This window comes from Tetrao urogallus, assembly GCF_951394365.1.
Source record: "Tetrao urogallus genome assembly, chromosome: 7".
NCBI lineage: Eukaryota > Metazoa > Chordata > Aves > Galliformes > Phasianidae > Tetrao > Tetrao urogallus.
This window is the reverse complement of record NC_136820.1, coordinates 31,112,650-31,130,337: the sequence shown is the minus strand read 5'-3', so window position 1 is coordinate 31,130,337 and position 17,688 is coordinate 31,112,650. Positions and strand designations below refer to the sequence as shown.

Sequence of the window (17,688 nt, the reverse complement as noted above, 5' to 3'; positions counted from 1 at the left end):
TTCACTTGTGGATACTTGGGCCAGAGAACATGGCATCGAGTGGATTTATCATATCCCCTATCATGCACCAGCCTCTGGTAAGATCGAACGCTACAACGGGTTGTTAAAAACCATGTTGAAAGCAATGGGTGGCGGAACATTTAAACACTGGGAGAAGCATTTGGCAGAAGCCACCTGGCTGGTTAACACCAGAGGATCAATCAGTCGAGATGGTCCTACCCAATCCAGCTCCCTACATATTGTAGAGGGAGATAAGGTCCCTGTAGTACATGTAAAGAACATGTTAGGAAAAGCAGTTTGGGTTTTTCCTGCTTCTGGGAAGGGCAAACCTCTTCGCGGAACTGTCTTTGCCCAGGGACCTGGGTCCACCTGGTGGGTGATGCAGAAAAACGGGGATGTTCAGTGTGTACCACAAGGGAATTTGATGTTGGGGGAGTGCAGTCTGTAATCCCATGTGTTAAGCATGATGTAGTGATGTAGAATAAGGGGTGGAATGTCATGGTTTTATGATTTTTGGTCATCAGTATTCCACACCATAACATCATGTAATGCACTGGGGGTGGGGTTTGATATCTGCCGAATGTTCGTCCGACGGAGAAGAACTACATTTCCCCAGGAGGCTTTGCGGTCAGCAAGGGGATATAACTCCATGCAAGGACACCTGATCCTTCTTCTTCGCCTGCGCTTCGCTGTCTGCGCTTCGCTATCTGCGCTTCGCTGCCTGCGCTTCGCCATCTGCACTTTGCCGTCTGTACTTCAGTCACTCAACTGGACTGCACTTCTCACCCCAGCATTGTGGTGAGGTCTATACAATTCAAACAGATTCTCTCTCTCTCTCTCATTGTATTTTACTAATACTATATTTAGTAAAATCATTTGTTCCACCTCAGATTAGTGCTGTTGTTTTCAAGTATTTTGGGGTCCCCTGCTTCCCCTTTCCCAGAGGCGCGGATCCGCAGATCCCTCCGCCCTGCTGGTCACGGAACTGGGCCGGACCAGCCCATAAACCATTGACAGTCGGCCTACAGGAGCTTTGCTCTGCAGCTTTCTCTAAAAGAAGATTCTCCAAAAGAAGAAAGATTTGTAAACTTCTGTGCAATGAGACAGTAGGAGACATTTTCTTGGATATTTCTTTTTCAGTTGTCAATAAAAAACAAGTATTTATTTTTGTATATTTGCATAAAACTTCACATTATTTCACTACAAGTAACCCAGAAGGAAGCCAATGTGAGGAAGTTCTAAACTTAGAAGGCCCAGTGCACTACATGATGTTATGATGCAGAATGCTGAAAACCAAAAAACATAAAACCATGACACAGTGATATTCCATTTAACACACTTGCCAAAATTCTTCTTGTTTCAGATGAATAAGGCAAAGCAAACATTCCTCTATTTCAGTAATACTAAAATTCCTGAAAAGTTTCCATTTTGTCAAGAATATTTTGAATTTTGAGATTCCAGTGACATGAAAACAAGCAAGTATGAATGGAGACAATCTCTTTCAAACCCTCAAGATATCTGAGAAATCAGTCTTTGATTTAAAAGTTTTTACATGGAAATAAACTCATTACAGAGGGGGACATTTACAGGGAAGCTCGCTCTGGGAGTAAGATGAAAGTTAAGAGCCTGGTCCAAAACCTGAAGATTCAAATGGAAACACTGCAGCAATTTCAGCTTTCAGCCAAATGCTGTTCACTGAAGTGAGAAGGATAAATTCTCTTCATGATATTTACTTACATATAAGCTTGCAAGAAAGATGTAAATTCTTTCATACTAGAGACAATTATCTTAAAGGAAATCTGTATAAGTTCCATGCATAATACCTTAATATCTGGCCTAGCAGGATAACTGAAGTAAACATTTTGGAATTCCAAATTCCCCTTAATGTTGTCTGGTTTATAGCCAGCATTGGATGAACTGTCAATTTGAGGTTCCTGTGCAGATAAAAGAAAAAAAAGAAAGGAAAACACACATTGGATTGCTAACAACATTTTAGCATAATGCAAGGCTGTGAAATCTCTGAAGTTAACGTTACCATACATAAAGGCATACACAGAAAGCCTCACTGCAAACAGCGGACTGAAAATAACCACTTAATCAACTCATGAAGTTACCATTCCAGGTCATTGTGAATCTGCCAGTGACTTGGCAAATTACTTGTAAAATAGTATTTCTGTCAGTGTGGTTTGATTGTACCAAAATGTCTGCAGTCCTTGCCAGCCACTCCAGTGCGGACCAGAAGTCCTGTAAGTAACTGTTGTAGCTCAAATTAATTATTTTCAGTCATGGTACCCTTGTCAGTGTTATTTCAGGTAGTTAATTGAGTTAGCATGAATATAATTACTATTTCGTCTTTAATTTGAGTTTCTGAACTACCAAGTAAAACAATAACAGGTAGAAGTTCTCATCTTGGTCATTTACAAGCTCACATCCCAGTATCTAGACACTTGTCCCGCATACATAACTCTGTTAGGTAGAATTTCTAAATGTTATGACATTGAATGCACAGTTCTTTGGGCTTGCTCATTTTTTATTCAGAAGCGAAGCCTGATGTTCAATCATCTTCAAATGGCAGTGACATCCATGGCAAAGATACTTACATTGTCTATAATACTAAATATTGCATAGGCGGCTCCTCTCGCATTGGCAAATGCTTCCATACTTGGTGCAGCCTGTCCAACACTAAAAGATCCAACTAATATAGAAAAAAAGACCTAAAAATAAAAACAAAAGGAAAAGATAGACTTAATACACTATGCATCTGGTATTCATAGCTCTATTTAGATAGCTTAATTTATCTGAGAAGCTCTTTTCCAGCTGCTTTCTGCGATGTTAGTGCTCCTCAAAGTACCTGGTACCTGACTGTGATGGAGCTGCTGAAATAACACAGATGTAAACTTGTTAGCTAAGAGGCTCTGATAGAGGTTAAAACTTCAGCCATATTGTTGCATTCCAACCTTTTCAAAAAAGGTCCACTCCGATATCAGCGCAGATAATGACTTCAGGTCAGTGAGCTGCAACTGAGCATTGAATTAGTTACAAAGGAAACTGTACCTGAAGTGTGCCTGGTCTTTCTCTCACGCTTGCCACCTCCTGGCATGGTCCTAGACTCCTATATGTCAAACCTCAGCCCCCTAGCAAAGATCCAGTGAATACAAAAAACAACAACTTCTACTTTTTATTGATGCAGGCTGGCTTTTAACAAGGCACTTTGTGGTGAGTGATTTTTATGTTGCTATCAACTTGGAGAAATATATCCATTACACGTAGAGCTGTATTTTTATCTACTTCGTTAGCAGGGCTGAGAAACTGAAAAATGCAGTTTGGATAGCTAACATCAACCAGATTCAAAATTTAAACATGTTTACACAGGATCAGCTCAGAACTTTTCATAAACATTGTCCAGCTACTGGTGAATACTTACTGTAAAGACTTTTCCAATTGTATAGTCATCAGAGAGTACCAAAATGGTTCCATACCAGAAGGCCAGTGCATAGGATCCATATATCAAAAAGAAAGAAATACCCATGGAAATATTGGCTGAAATAGCTTTCTGGATACCAATACGTTTGGCATCTTCCAAATTTTTTTGATATCTGAAAGATAAAGCAGGAAAAAAGCAGAACATGCAGGGAATTACTCTTCTTTCTTTCATTGTGTATACTCATAAAATCCCCAAAGCATACATCAAAGCTAAATGAAGCATTCCAGTAAACAGAAATCAAATCCTGAAAAGATCATGTTGCAAGTGGAGGAAAATGTACTGACTGCCCTTCATGCTATGGCAGATTGAGCTGATCAGCTAAAGCTGGACCAAGTCTTGGATGAGTGGAAATGGCTGTAGTAAGATGCTGACCAGCTGTAAACTTGTGATTTTGCAGTTTTCCAAATGCCAGAGAACATTTTTGATGTTACAAGGAAAATGATGTTGTGTAAGCATTGAAGTATATCATAAAGAAAAGAGAGCTAGTGATATGAAGAAAATGGGATAATTTTCTGACAGTATCTCTTTGGAAAATGTGGAGGAGATTATTGGGTTGGTGCTTGGATTTTTAAATGGACAGAGGGAATACACACAGTTTCACATGTTTAACAGTGAAAGACTAACGTAAATACAAAGACTAAAGAATCAAATGCTAGTGGTAGCTACATGACCCGTGTGCTCTTGGAGGTGATAACTGGCAAGTCCATTTTAGAAATAATTACTGAAAAAATAAAAGGTGTTCTAATTTTTTATTTAGTTCAAGCTTATTCACTTTTTTTCATTTTGTTCTAATTAGTTCTTACAGAACTAGACACGTGATGTTAGAAGAAAAGGTGACGTTGAATAGAGATGATCAGTGAAATGGAAAGCCTATATTGTGTGAGAAAATGAAAAGAAATTAATTCAATTGGGCTAGCATAATGATACCTAAGAGTCTTTGGGATTTATTTCTACAAATAACACAGGAAAATAAAACTATGGGAAGCAACTACTAAAGCAAAAGTTCGGTGCTGGTACAGGAACAAACTAGTAGACAGGGACTCTGTGGATGTTCTGATGGAAAGAGATGCCCAATCTTTGTTTAAGCAGTAGAATGGCCTCCCAGTATTTTTTGTTTACTTCTTGAATCCACAGTTAATAGAAATGACCTTTTTTTCCCCAGTTGGTATGTCATATATAAGTTTTGCAGGACATGAAGAGGCCTATTCTCATCTCTCTTAACAAGCTTTACAGAAGCGTTAAGTGAAGATATACAGCACCATCAAGGTATTATTTTTTTTTATTCCTCTTATTATTTTCCTCATTAGCAGCCATCAGCCCAGGGATGAGATGAGTTTGAGATGTAGAATATCAAGAACAAGATGGTCTCATTTGATAGAGCTAATTTCCAATTTATGAATATCTATCTCATTGCCATAGTTTCAGAATGCTTTGCAGTAATTTAGCATTTCACCATCACAACCTCTAGTATACTGTTACACTGATGGAAATGAGGGGTGGAAATGAAGGATGTGTGACAGAAAGTACTTTAAGGACAAGTAGGAAAAAGAGCTGATGAGAGGTGTAAGAACAGCACTGGGTAACAAAGAAAAGATGCTGAGGTGAACTGGAAAACAAGATATAGACATCCAAAGGGCTTCCTTTTGCTGACCAGGGAGCAGCGATAGCTGAACACAGGGGAGAAGCAAGCCAGGGAAGGGACGGTGTATGTTTTCAATGGATGACACAAATGTTACTGAACTTTGCATTTGAAAAACTTCTGCGAACTATGGCAGTCACGATGGTTATCTGTAGATAAAAGATCAAAAAGAAGGCAAGCATGATGTTCCATGGTATAAATAAATACACCTGCATGCCTTTGGTTTGTGCCCTTGGTTTGTGACCTTTGCATTATACTTGCCTTTTCATGTCACATATCTGTCCTTTTTTGCTTACAACTCTCACTATAAGTATACGAAACCTGAAATAGCATATATTTTTAGGGAAAGGGAGTCCATCTCTGCATCATCTTATGAGGTTCTTTAAAAATGATAAAAAAGAAAATAAAAATTTCAGCAAAGACGAAACCTTTTTAGATACCATTATAAAACAGCCAAATAAAGGGAATTTTTTCTCACCTTTCAGTTTCTTTTCTCTGTCCTCCAAATGCTACCACAGTTCGAACTGCTGCCAGAACTTCCTCTGCCACTGCTCCTGCTTTTGCATACGCAGTTAGCTCTTTGCTAGTGAATGTGGAAATTATCTGTGTGGAAGTAAAAAAGAATTAACTCTCCTGCTCAAAGAAAAACAGAATGTGCTCAAACTTCATTCTGATGTCCATGGATACTTATTTTTTTGGTACTGGATTTCCTTTCTACTTTATTATATGTATATAGACTTTTAAAAGACTGCACATTTTAAACAGAGTGACAATTATCATTCAAGCTCTTAAGGGCAAGGCTACCCAGCGTCACAATTCAATAGCCAGGTTGACTGCTAAATATCCTGATGTCTCTGAAAGTTCTAGCCAAAAGCAGAAGCAGTTCTATAGAATCCATTTCTCTCTCAGAGGAGTTTGCATTTACTTCTCGTGTACTATTTTCACTAAGTTATTGGAAGCTGAGCAGATGGCAAAGAGATGACTGGAGCAGGGTTCATGGTGTGCTGGCTGCCTGGCTGTGTCTGCCTGTGCCCATACCCTGACCCCAGTGTCCTCCTCACCTTAGCATCAGAGCCCACAGACAGCCGTTATCACAGAAATCTAATTTACTGCAGTTCCATACCAGAATTTACCTGACATAACCTCAGTTGTGCAACCTTATCTCATTTGTATACTTATTTATATTAACTGTCATTACGTTGTTATTTTGGTGCAGTTGTCATGGAAATCCAGTGAAGGAGGGGAAGGTACAGATTATTTACCCTTTCATATGAGCATATATTATATTTATAAAAATTTTACAGCAACAAATGTCCATGGCAGATGAACTGCACTTCCTCAGCTATACCATTCCATGAAACCATACCTACAGCTTTCTGCATGTAGACAAGGTCACAGGTCTCTAGGAGCTAGATTACATTTATTCTTACAAATTCCAAGCAGGGCTGTAGGAATTACAGTCTTGATGTTTTTAGGAAAATTTCCACTTTTTGCCTACCTTTGCCCAGAGAGCTGAGGAGAATCCCAGAACAGGGCTGAGTGCCAGGATCACAAGTGTTAATTTCCAGCCTTTTGTAAAACCAACTATAAATCCAGTGAAAAAAGTAGCCACTGCCTGAAAGAACATTGCTATTTTTTCCCCTATTCCTTCATTAATCTTGGAGATGTCACTGAAAAAACAAACGATATTCAAATAAATAAGGAAGTGTGGACACCATATAAATGAATTCTCTGGATACAGCACACTCTGGCAGTATTTCTTCATGTTTCTAACATCTTCAGTTCAACATAGCTCCAAGTTTGCGGCCACAGAGAGCATGGAGCAGCATTCTCCAACATCTCTGTTTCTCAGGATCCACCTAAACGAGCCCAGGATCTATCTACATGACAGTATGAGATGTTTACACTTATAGAGGTGTTTAATAAGATAAAACAACATTGTTTGGAAGGAGATATTACAAATGATTTGCAATAGTTAAATACTCAGCAATTAACTGATATTTAATACTTACTCTACAATTCTTGTGTTCAGTTCGCACACATCATTTACATCAAACCATCCAATCTCCTGTCTCATTACAGCATGAAAAAATTCTTGTCTGATTCTTTTTATTTGCCTGCCAGCAGCTAGTGTCCAAAACGAAACCTGAATGTAGGCAGCAAAAAGAACACCAGCTCCTATTCCAGAATAATAATAAGCATATCTGAAAAAAACAAAAAGATTTACAGCTTAATTCTGCTTCAAACAGGGCTCCCGGAGATAGTTTATTATTCAGTTCTTTATGTGTGCATTCAAAAAAAAATGAAGACCATTACAAGTATCTGCCATTTTTCTTTCTTCCGTACAATGAATATTTTTTAAGATCTTTCAAAATCAAATTTCAGCCTTTGTATTTTGCTACTTATTATACAAATTTCACAAATCAGTATGAAGTTTTTAATTTAAAAATTAGTGGCTCAAAGTCCACGAAGACAGAGATTTATATTTAAAAAAAAAAATGCTTAAGTGACGTAAAATGTAAACTGTTTGTGCAAGTAAAACAAAATAAGGCTCCATGCTTACAAAAAAAAAAAAAAAAAAAAAAGAGGAAACAACTTCTATGCTTCTGTGTTAGAAACAACTGTCAAAGACCTTCTAATCATTATTACAATTAAACAAAATATATTTAAACTGAAAAATATTGGTGCATTAATGAATGGCTTAAAAATACACGAGTGCTGAACATTGCTCGTAATTCTTGCTGCATAATAGAGAAGCTACAAAAAACAGCAAACCTGGGAGAAAAATGTTTGTCTGATCATGTAATTAATGGCAAAACACAAGGAAATGCATTCTGGCTGAGAAACTCTATGATTTATGGTTATTTTGTAATATCTTTGGTAAAAATTAATTGGAAAATAAAAATATATTATATTGTGAATTACTTCTGTAATGACAACTCAGAGAAAGTTATACCTTCAGTGTTGCCACCTTTTCTGCATGACAAATATGCACAATATTTATATTTAGATTCTTTTTCCCCCTTCATTAAGAAGCATGAATGAAGTTTAAGAACTTTTTTTTTTTTTTTAAAGTAATATAAACAGAGTATTAAAAAGAAAAAAGAAAGGACAAGTGAAGTGAAAAGTAGAGAAAAACCTGAAAAGTGCAAAGAATGAAAATAAAAAGAGATAAGGCATAAGGGGAAGAAAGAAAGCAATGAATCCAACCAAGTGTAAGCTCAGAGTTGCCCAGATGATGAAAGCATGTACTCCAACAGCCTGACTTCGAAAATTAATGGTGCTTACTACCTTATAAGACTGTGAAAAGCACTGTTAGATTAACATGAAATAACTTCACGAGAAGACAGTTTTCTCAGACCACATATTGAATCTCAGTCCGTACTTCAAATTTATCCACTCAAAAAATGTGAAGAATACACAGTCATTGTATGTACTTGACCCAGTTTATATTTCTGAGTTATGAACTCTGCATATTTACTGGGAACTATATAAAAATATTTATTGAATCCATTTCAAATTTATTCTCTCTGACCTTCATTGTTCATTCTTTTTCCCAATAGAAGGGTACAAAAAGATACTTGGTTTACCCTCTCAAGAGGCACTCATTGTTTGATTGACCTTAAGGTGGACAGACTCCTGCGCTTGTGGTGGCAAAGACTAAATGGGAACTGAAAAATGGTAATTTAATGGAAATTCCATCATGCATGACTTCATAATCATCTCATTTAGTTTTAATTTCTGGTAGAAAATCAAGGTACATAAGCAATGTCTCAGAATTTCATATCATTACAAAAACAAACTGCCAATTCATTTATTGTGTAATGCACAATATTGTGTATTCTTACAGTGCAGTAGGAACATGGAGCCAATAAATGACTTGCCTAAGTCATTGCCTGAACTTTTGATGACGAGGGGGGAAGAAAGGGAGCAGGTTCTTTGAGTTACAATAAATTTGTTTTTTCTTTCTTTCATACAATTGGCTCTGAACTTCATTAGCTAATGAAGTTATGTAAAAGCAGGATCTACAGTTTCCATGGATGAAGGACCTGCGAGCAGGAGTGAGAGAGGTCATGAGAACAAGCATGGGAGAACAAGCAATCCCAACATGTGAGAAAAGGAAGAATAAGCCTCTCTCTCATCTTAAAAGCTGTAGGTTTGCAGGACCATCTGGCACAGATTTGGATTAGTGAGAAACTACAAGATTCTCCTGACTCGTGCAATGATGCTGGCCTAAAGACATAAAAAAAATGAGCTCCTTCAGTTGCACAAAGTATTTACAGTGAGATTAAGTAGTTTAATCTTTAGAGGACAATTGCTTGAGATCTTCAGTACAAGGAAAGATTAGCCACAAAGTGAATGAAAACTTTCCCATTACCTGGTCATCTCTTCTTCCAATTCTCCCAAAATAAGAGAAGAAAAAAATTCCATGGAAAAATTCACCAATGTGCTGTTCAATAAAGAAAAATTTGCTAAAGAAAAAAAAATGGAGAAAAACTTGTTAGTTGTTTTTGCTGAAAGAGATAATAACTTCCTTCTCTAAAATCCTATCCACACAATGCTGAATGAAGATTAAGACCTGTCAGCTTTCTAGTGCCTGAACACGATTAGTTTAAGATACACTCCACAGTACTAAGAGTTTTCTGAAGCCAGCAGTGAAAATGTTACCACAGATATAACCAGCAGTAAAAACACTAACTAAATTCAACTACTTTACAACCACTAACCACAGCAGAAACATCACCACCTAGGGAATTTTTACCTGGATAAGTGATGTTTTCTGAAGCAATAAAAGAATCTGTCATGTCACCAAAGACAATCATCATAAGGGGTAGGCTTGCCCCATGGAGTACTGCCATGGTAGTGCCCAGCGCCATCAGGAGTTTATCCTGCCGGTCAGAGTATCGAAACTGAAAATGGAAATAAACTGTGCTGAAAACTTCTCTTACAACAAATGCATCTGAGTGATAACGCTGTGTTAACAATGCTCAAAGAATGTGTCAAAATAAATGAATAAATTTTTAATATATAAAATAATAAAACTAGAGCAAACCAGAAACTTAACGTTTTTAAGAATAAAATAATGGTTTTCATAAGAAATTGTTCCATTACAAAACAAATCTTTTTTCCTAAATCTATCTCAGGTTCTAGAAGATGCAGATTTGAGTTAAATCTGAATCAAACCCAAGTCTACCAAGAGTTACAGTTAACTGTTAAACTGAATTAACTTGTTAAATCTTATAGCAGTTATCATTGAGAGTGCAGTACTGAAGTTGCCCAATCCTCTCCTTTCCAAGGTAATTCAGATAGCTCATGCATTTTTAATTCCCCAGGAGGGGGGGAACATTGTTCTAAGCAAAGGTATAATGTTAGAAATTGTTATGATATCTAATGAAAACTTCTTCAAATGATTGTTAAGCCCCAGGACTTAATTCTGGAATTGTCACTGCTGGGGATTTTCTAGACTTGCCTGGACAAGGCCTGGAGCAGCTTGCTCTCACTGTGATGGTTAGCCTGGCTTGGGGAAGGGCACTGGGCCAGACAACCTCCTGAGCTTGCACATAAAATGCAAAAATACTGTGGCCTGTGTATAAACGAAGAGATCACAGAAATTAAAATAGTGTGCTTCTGAGTCATCTGCTTAAAAATGAGTGCAATTATATTGTAAAATCTGCTATGACCCTCCTGTTTCTTGCTGGATGTAAATTTTGGATTTGAGTGACGGAGTGGCTGAGATACGACTAACAATTCATATAATAATGATAATTTAGAATAAATGGAGAAAGAGTGACTAGAATGTAGAAGCTCGAATTTCCTTGTTTCTGGCATACCTTTTAAAGGCATTCCATTGAGCAGCTATACCAGGTTCTTAAAGAAGTACATCTAGTTTTGGAGACATTTTGTCTGGCATATGTTATGCTTACTCCTCATTTGGAGCTTTCATTTTCCTTCTCTCTGTGCTTCCAACCAGTCATATTTCAAGTATCTGTTACAACCCCTCCCTGCCTATCTACAAATACTGCTCTGTCTGCATCTGTTGGATGTAGCTGCAATAGTAAAAATTTCCAACACTGAGAGGACTGGGATTGCTAAATACACAAATAGCATTAAACTTACCACTGTTAATGGACTGACCATATTCATTTTTTCAGGTTTCCTCTTGTCCTCGCTGCTAAAAAATCATGATTGTATTTTAAGAAGGAAGAGCACTGCAAACATCAAAGCAAGCCTCATGCATTGTTAATACAACTGCTGTCTCTTAAGTGTGTTCAGATGTAGGGAGGAGCCAGAAGAATATAAAGTCAGGATTTTCAAAGTTCTTTTAGTGCGTGTCTCTGAACATTATCAAAAATATTCTCAAGAAGCCTTCAGGTTTCATATCATATTAACACAGTGTCTATCTGGGTAGACATCCAATGGTTTACAATCTGCCTCTGAGACTTTTGTTTAAAATCACCACTTTTTAAAAAAAAAAATATTAAGAATGACTGTAGCTAAATCTACAGTAGAACTCTGATAATGTAGCAAAAGTTCCACTGCAGACTCTACAAGTTCACTCCTATCTATTACACTCCTTCCCTAAAGAGGAGAATGGGAAGATCTCTGATTATTAAATGCTGCCATTTGAGTCTTTCTAGCCTAGGCTAGAGCCTAATGGTAGCTACTAGCCATACTTCTAAGTAGCTTTTGAAAACAAATCTACTGTTAGTTCTGGTTGACAAAGGCCACTCATATGTAACTCAGTACTTCGATTTCAGACCATTAGATTGCATTATAACAGACTGGTCCCTCTCGTCACAAGACTCAGTGTACAGAATTGATCTTGGAAGAAACTGCTCTATTAAAATGAGTAGTGACTGCAAAGAGGGGAAAAGGAAAAAAACTTGGAGAAGGTGGAGAGAATTCAATGCTTTGTAGTGATCAGATTCCTTGCACTAGCAAGAAACAATGAATAGATGGAATTTCAGAGAAATCACTGTGAGTTTGCAGGGTAGTATCTTGTCCTATCACAAGATAACATGTGAGTTATTAATGTGTCTCACTGAGCTGCAAGGTCAATGTCAACCAAAGAGTTAAAATTATGCAGAAATTTTACTTCCACTTGAAAAAGTTAAAGGCTATTTAAAGCACTAATCTTCTCCTAAGCCTATTAAAGGGAAAATTATGGGTTGATTGACTTGTTTGTTTTCATTAATTTGTTTGTTTGTTGTTTGTTCTTACTTTTTTTTTTTTTTTATAGTAAGCCTATATTCACTGGATTGCCATTATGGGTGGCATTGGCTTTAGATCAAAAGATGAAAATAATTCGTATTTACCTATACGTGGACAAAGCAAACTGCTCTACTCATAGTTGACACTTTTGGATTAAATTGTGTACCTCCAACCTCCAACTAGGATATTCCCAACAACTGGAAGGCTCAGTAAAATGGGCAGTGTAATTGTCAATTAAAAAAGGCACTTTGTTCAAACAATAATGCTTAAGACTTCCATTAAATACTCTTAAAATACTACACAATTTTGTGGTTGTATTTACTACCTCACTTGGAGAGAGAAATAAGGCTGGTGGGTATATTTTTTGTCTTTGCTTTTTTTGTTTGTCTGTTTTGTTTTTTTTTAAGCTTCAAGCAGAACAAAAGATATTTTATTTTTACCTGACATTTTTACAGAATTTGGTACAGTATAGCCAGCAGTGATAACAGTTAGCTTTATTCTGACAATGCAAAGAATGCAAGTTGGTGAACACTGAAATGTCAGAATACTATACTTCCATCCAAGGGCAAATTCAGGGCAATTCATTGAAGTTTTAAAACTCCTTGTCTAAACTGAACTTAAATATCTCCCCTTCAGCAAAAGAAAACAGGAAGATGAGCTTCAAAATTTGTCTTTGACTTAGAAACCATCTGACCAGTGGCATGAGAATGCTCTTATCTGAATAACCTAAGTTTCCCCTTCAAATAATCCAGGTACAACTAAGCTCATGCAGTTCATTTCAAAGATGTAGGTAAAATGTCACTCTTCCCCCTGTTTTGCAATGGGGATTCTCTTGACTTACAAAGTTCAATGTTTGATCAAATACTGATCAATTTCCACTGTAATGGGTGCAAGTTATTTTAAAGGACATGAAAAGGACAGTGCCAGTCAACAGTTTCATAAACTCTCATCAGTCCTAACTGGAAGAAGACTCTTTTTCAAGTGACCACATTCAAAGACATGTTTCTGATGACTGCAAGTCCTACTCAAACCATCTTAAATCCTGTCCTATAAGCCATGTGGGAATTAAGTGATTTCTACTGCATATGATGTCAAACAGTAAATTACAGTACCATGCAGTTCTTTAAATCATGGAATCCCTTTTCCACTACAACCCTTTTTTTGTTTCTTGAAAGGGATGAATAGGGTAGAGAGGAGAGCATGCTGGACATCTGACCTGATTTGGCCTTTGATTCTAGTAAAAAAAAGTTACACTGTTTTCAGGGAATAAGCTACTCTCACTTCAGTTTTCTCAGTATTTTGGCTCAACCTTTTAACAAAGCAGGACAGATATGGCTGCCACTACCTTTCTGTGAAAGAATGACTGTAGCAACCAACTTTTCAAAAACCCCAACAGAAAATCATAGCATCAAGGTAAAAGCAAAGCTTCTACCAAAGCAAAGCTTCTCAGACAGCTTCTCCTGACCTGGATGTGTCAACTGCATGTGTCTGTTAACAATTCATCTATGTTTAGATGTAGTGAGATACATCGATGTAGTGAGATTTACCTATATTTAGATATAGATATTTATACACTTCTACATCTATACTTATCTGTACTCTCTAAAGAGAATAATGGAAATCAAAGACTTCTCCAAAGAAAGAAAACATTGATTATTTGTGTGTTCTTTAACAACAAAATTTAAGCCTATGCATTTAAAGGTAAAACATTAATAGAATATTTTGAAATCAATGACTGTACTTACCATTTGCCTTCAGATCCATAATTCTGAAATGATACAGCAATATTATCATCCCTTCCATTTACATAATGTTTTATTTCTTCTTCAGAACCCATTTTAATCTGCACAAGAAACAAAGTACCTCAAGAAAAACTATCAGTAATATTTATTTAAGAGGATGTAAAGAAAAGAAATTGAAAATGTTTGCCCTGATTTGCTGTTTGAAACTAGCCTGTCATCAGATTTGAAGCAGGAACCCAGTGGCATCCTCTGCATAGGGTGCAAATGAGATACTCCTTGGAAGTATCTCATTTCAAAGCATGTACATTTCTGCAAGGTAGCATAATAATACAAAAGAAACAGTAGAATGCATTTTAAAGTACAATGAAATTTCACTAGAAATTTTTGCTCATTTTTTAAATATTCAGTATCAGACACTGATCATTTATCTCAGACGAAGTAAATGTACTGACTTACCAGGAGGGCAGATTTTAATGTTTTCACCTGTTCTGGAAGGTTATTCAGCAGTCAGTAGGTCTAGCTTGGCTAGAACTGTGCAGTGAGGTTGGACTTTGTTCATTTTGTGCGAAACTAGTGAGTTTTGGGTGCTTGCAGGATAATGGGCGTGTGCCAGGATTTCCCCTGGAGCTGGTTAGGGTTGTGAGGGAGTATGTGCACTGAAATCCTCCCAAAGGCAGTCTCTGTATTAACGCATTCTTCACTCCTTCTATGATTACCTTCTATGGTTAGTGAGCCAGGCTGGCTGTGGAGCAGCACCTAGGGCATGCCAGCACACTGCGCACCGAACCCCACCTTCTCTCTGAGGCTGAAGCGATCAAACCAAATGGGAATCGCTGTGGTGATTGAGAAAGAATAGAAAGGTTTAAAAATGGCTCCTCCCTACCTGCAAAGCATGTTGCCCTTTCCCACAGGCTCTAGCTTAGCTGAGGGACTCAGCTGTGTCCTGCAGCACAGCTGTTGGAGCTGCCTGGAATTGGCTGAGTCTGGTATGGGGCCTCTCCTCACAGAGGCTGCTTCCACTTCCAGAACTGTGCTACATAAACCCACTGCACCATAATTACCCATTCCTGTAGCTATTTATTACTTGTATTGTTTTTTCTTCCACTGTGGAGCAGGGTTAACCTCCACAGTGTTACTCTCTGTGTTGCCATTTGGGTATATGCCATTATGGGATATACACAGCTGCTGCCCCTCCCTCCAAGTCCCATCGCTATCCTGGCTCTCCAAGAACACTCTCTTCATTTTCTTCAATTTTTCATGTTGCAGCTCTTATGTGATTGCAGGTAGCATGTGAGCAACCTCTAAATACAGATGCTGGTTTACCCTTCTGCTTGAGAAACCTGTGGTCCTTTCATGGCACCAACTCACTAGAAACGTCATTTCTGTGTGGTTCTGGATTGTTCCTCCCTAAATTTTTTGAGAATTGGAAGGGAAAATGCACTCCAAATAACAAATAAGTAAAACAAATAATAAAACAAAGCAATCACTGGTTGGAACAAGGGGAAAAGGCAATTGAAGATGGACAGGTAAAGAAAAGGACTTCAAACCAGAAGACATTTGAAGGAATGAAGAGTAGCATGGCGTCAGGCGAGGACTAGCTGTGAACAGCAAGTGGTAAGGGGAATTTAACACCAAGCCCTGCACACAGTACTGTAACCTCTCCAGGATTCTGGGGGAATTCTGCTTAAGATACTATTACTGGCAGATTTGGTAGACCCTGCTGTAGCACTGATCTGAAATCCAGGATCTCCATTAAAAGGTGGGGCAATTCATACATGGAATTTCTTTTTTTCCTTTGATAGGAACTGACTTCACATACGACACAAGGTTTCAGAGTGGAACTAATACACAATAAATGGAGATGACTAAAGAATGCACTCAGAACCATATCACTGATTCAAACCAAACCAATAAACTAGAAAATTGTAGATTAGTCTCTGCATTTTTGAACTGAGTTCTGTAAGGGTAAAATAAATTAAACAGAAAAGGCCCTCTTTGCCTAAATCCCTAATTTATACCACTTCATGAGTGACACGAGTGATCTCACATTTCTATTGCTTTTTTTCCTGTGGAGAACCAGCACAGATTTATGGCTTTGAACTAAAGCTGTTAGTCCTACCAGATGAAGAAAACTGAACAATCTTTGGGACAAATGCACACTATGATTTTATTACATATGAAATAATTATATATAATTATTATATAATATATATATAGTAAGCAATATGTTTGTATGTTATTTATTATATTGTTATGACAAATGGAGTAATAACTAAAAGTGGATCAATTAACTTCCTCTTAAATGATGCACAAAGGTTAAACACAATCACACACAGAATCATACATCATCTGTTGATGATACTTTGATCTGAGAGGTAGTAAAGTATTTCTAAATTTTTTTGTTGTGTTTAAAGTTAAGGATATTTTTTGGGAAAAAGCTGAGAAAGCAACTTTCTAGCATTATTCTCCTAACCGTTTTCCTCTTGTGATGAATTGATTTGTTTTGATATCCTGAAAGCTACCATAGGGAATGGATCTATTAATTGGTTGGATGGTTCACTTTAACTTTTCCTGCAGTCAGAGAATGGCACAGGTTGGGAGGTTTTTTTAATGTCATGTGTAGTCTGGTTTTGAATATCTAAAGGGAGGGACAGCACCCTTTCTGAGAGATCTGTTGTAGTGCTTAACTGCCCTCACAATAAAGAAGTATTTTCTCATGTTAAAATGCCTGTAATGCTTATTATTTTGGAAGGGAAACGCTTTAATGTAACTGTAGCATTTTATTAATAACCTATTTTATACATTTTTATAGCTGTTCTTTAAAGACAATAGGCTGTCTGAAAGTCAATGTAGGATTAGAGCAGTGTTGAATATGAAGCTTTTTAAAGAAGTAATTCACTCAGGAAAATGGTACCTAAATTCTGTATCTCAAATCACATTACTGAAGCTAAAAATACTGAAGAGGACAAGATTCACATTTTGTTTATTTGATACTTCTCAGTCAACTTTTGTAGTGGAGGAACTATGACAGAAATAGGCTGAGGCTTGATACTTGAAGGTACTCATATGCTGTAAGCCGATTTATGTGCCTACTGTGTCATCACTTAAAGCACAATATATTACAGGCCATTGTTACTCTTGGCTGAAAGACTTGCCCGATGAAGGAAATTAATGGCAAAATATTGATGGCTGCCCCAGCAGTACCCAACTGTGGATCAGCAGCTTACATCTAACCATTTCACACACAAAAACATTTTAATCTCCTTTAAATGCTAAGATAAACTTTCTCTGTCCTTATTGCTCACCTTCAGTAGGAATACTTAACATAGTACAAGCTTGGAAGAGCAGTTAATGCCTGTAGCTCAGTTTAACACTATCCCAGATCTTATGAACTCCAACTTCAGTAATAAAACTTCCAGGACTATAAATTGATGGAAAAGAGGAAAGAAAGGAGTGGAATAGAATAGGGTGGGGATCTTGGTCCATGACCAAGAGATCTTAAGAATATTGCTCTTTAAGTTCAATACAAGCAATGTCTGCATAGAGTCGAACAAAACATGAAGAAAAGAAAATCTAAAAGAAGATGCAGTTTAAAATAGTTGTGTCTGAGT

The 17,688-nt window shown here is 37.2% G+C and overlaps 1 protein-coding gene across 1 annotated transcript in view; it reads right to left on the bottom strand.

The window, feature by feature from the left end:
• The window catches only part of LOC306948497 (ATP-dependent translocase ABCB1-like), a gene marked incomplete at both ends in the record, with an annotated part of 48,518 nt that extends 33,061 nt beyond the window's left edge, over positions 1–15,457 (bottom strand). Inside the window, 11 exons of the mRNA XM_079538136.1 lie at positions 1,824–1,934; positions 2,601–2,714; positions 3,425–3,596; positions 5,602–5,726; positions 6,622–6,793; positions 7,136–7,327; positions 9,502–9,595; positions 9,886–10,033; positions 11,241–11,295; positions 14,081–14,178; positions 15,446–15,457. Coding sequence (XP_079394262.1) covers positions 1,824–1,934; positions 2,601–2,714; positions 3,425–3,596; positions 5,602–5,726; positions 6,622–6,793; positions 7,136–7,327; positions 9,502–9,595; positions 9,886–10,033; positions 11,241–11,295; positions 14,081–14,178; positions 15,446–15,457 — 1,293 coding nt within the window. The remainder of the gene's footprint in view (positions 1–1,823; positions 1,935–2,600; positions 2,715–3,424; positions 3,597–5,601; positions 5,727–6,621; positions 6,794–7,135; positions 7,328–9,501; positions 9,596–9,885; positions 10,034–11,240; positions 11,296–14,080; positions 14,179–15,445) is intronic.
• Between the last annotated feature and the right edge of the window lie 2,231 nt (positions 15,458–17,688).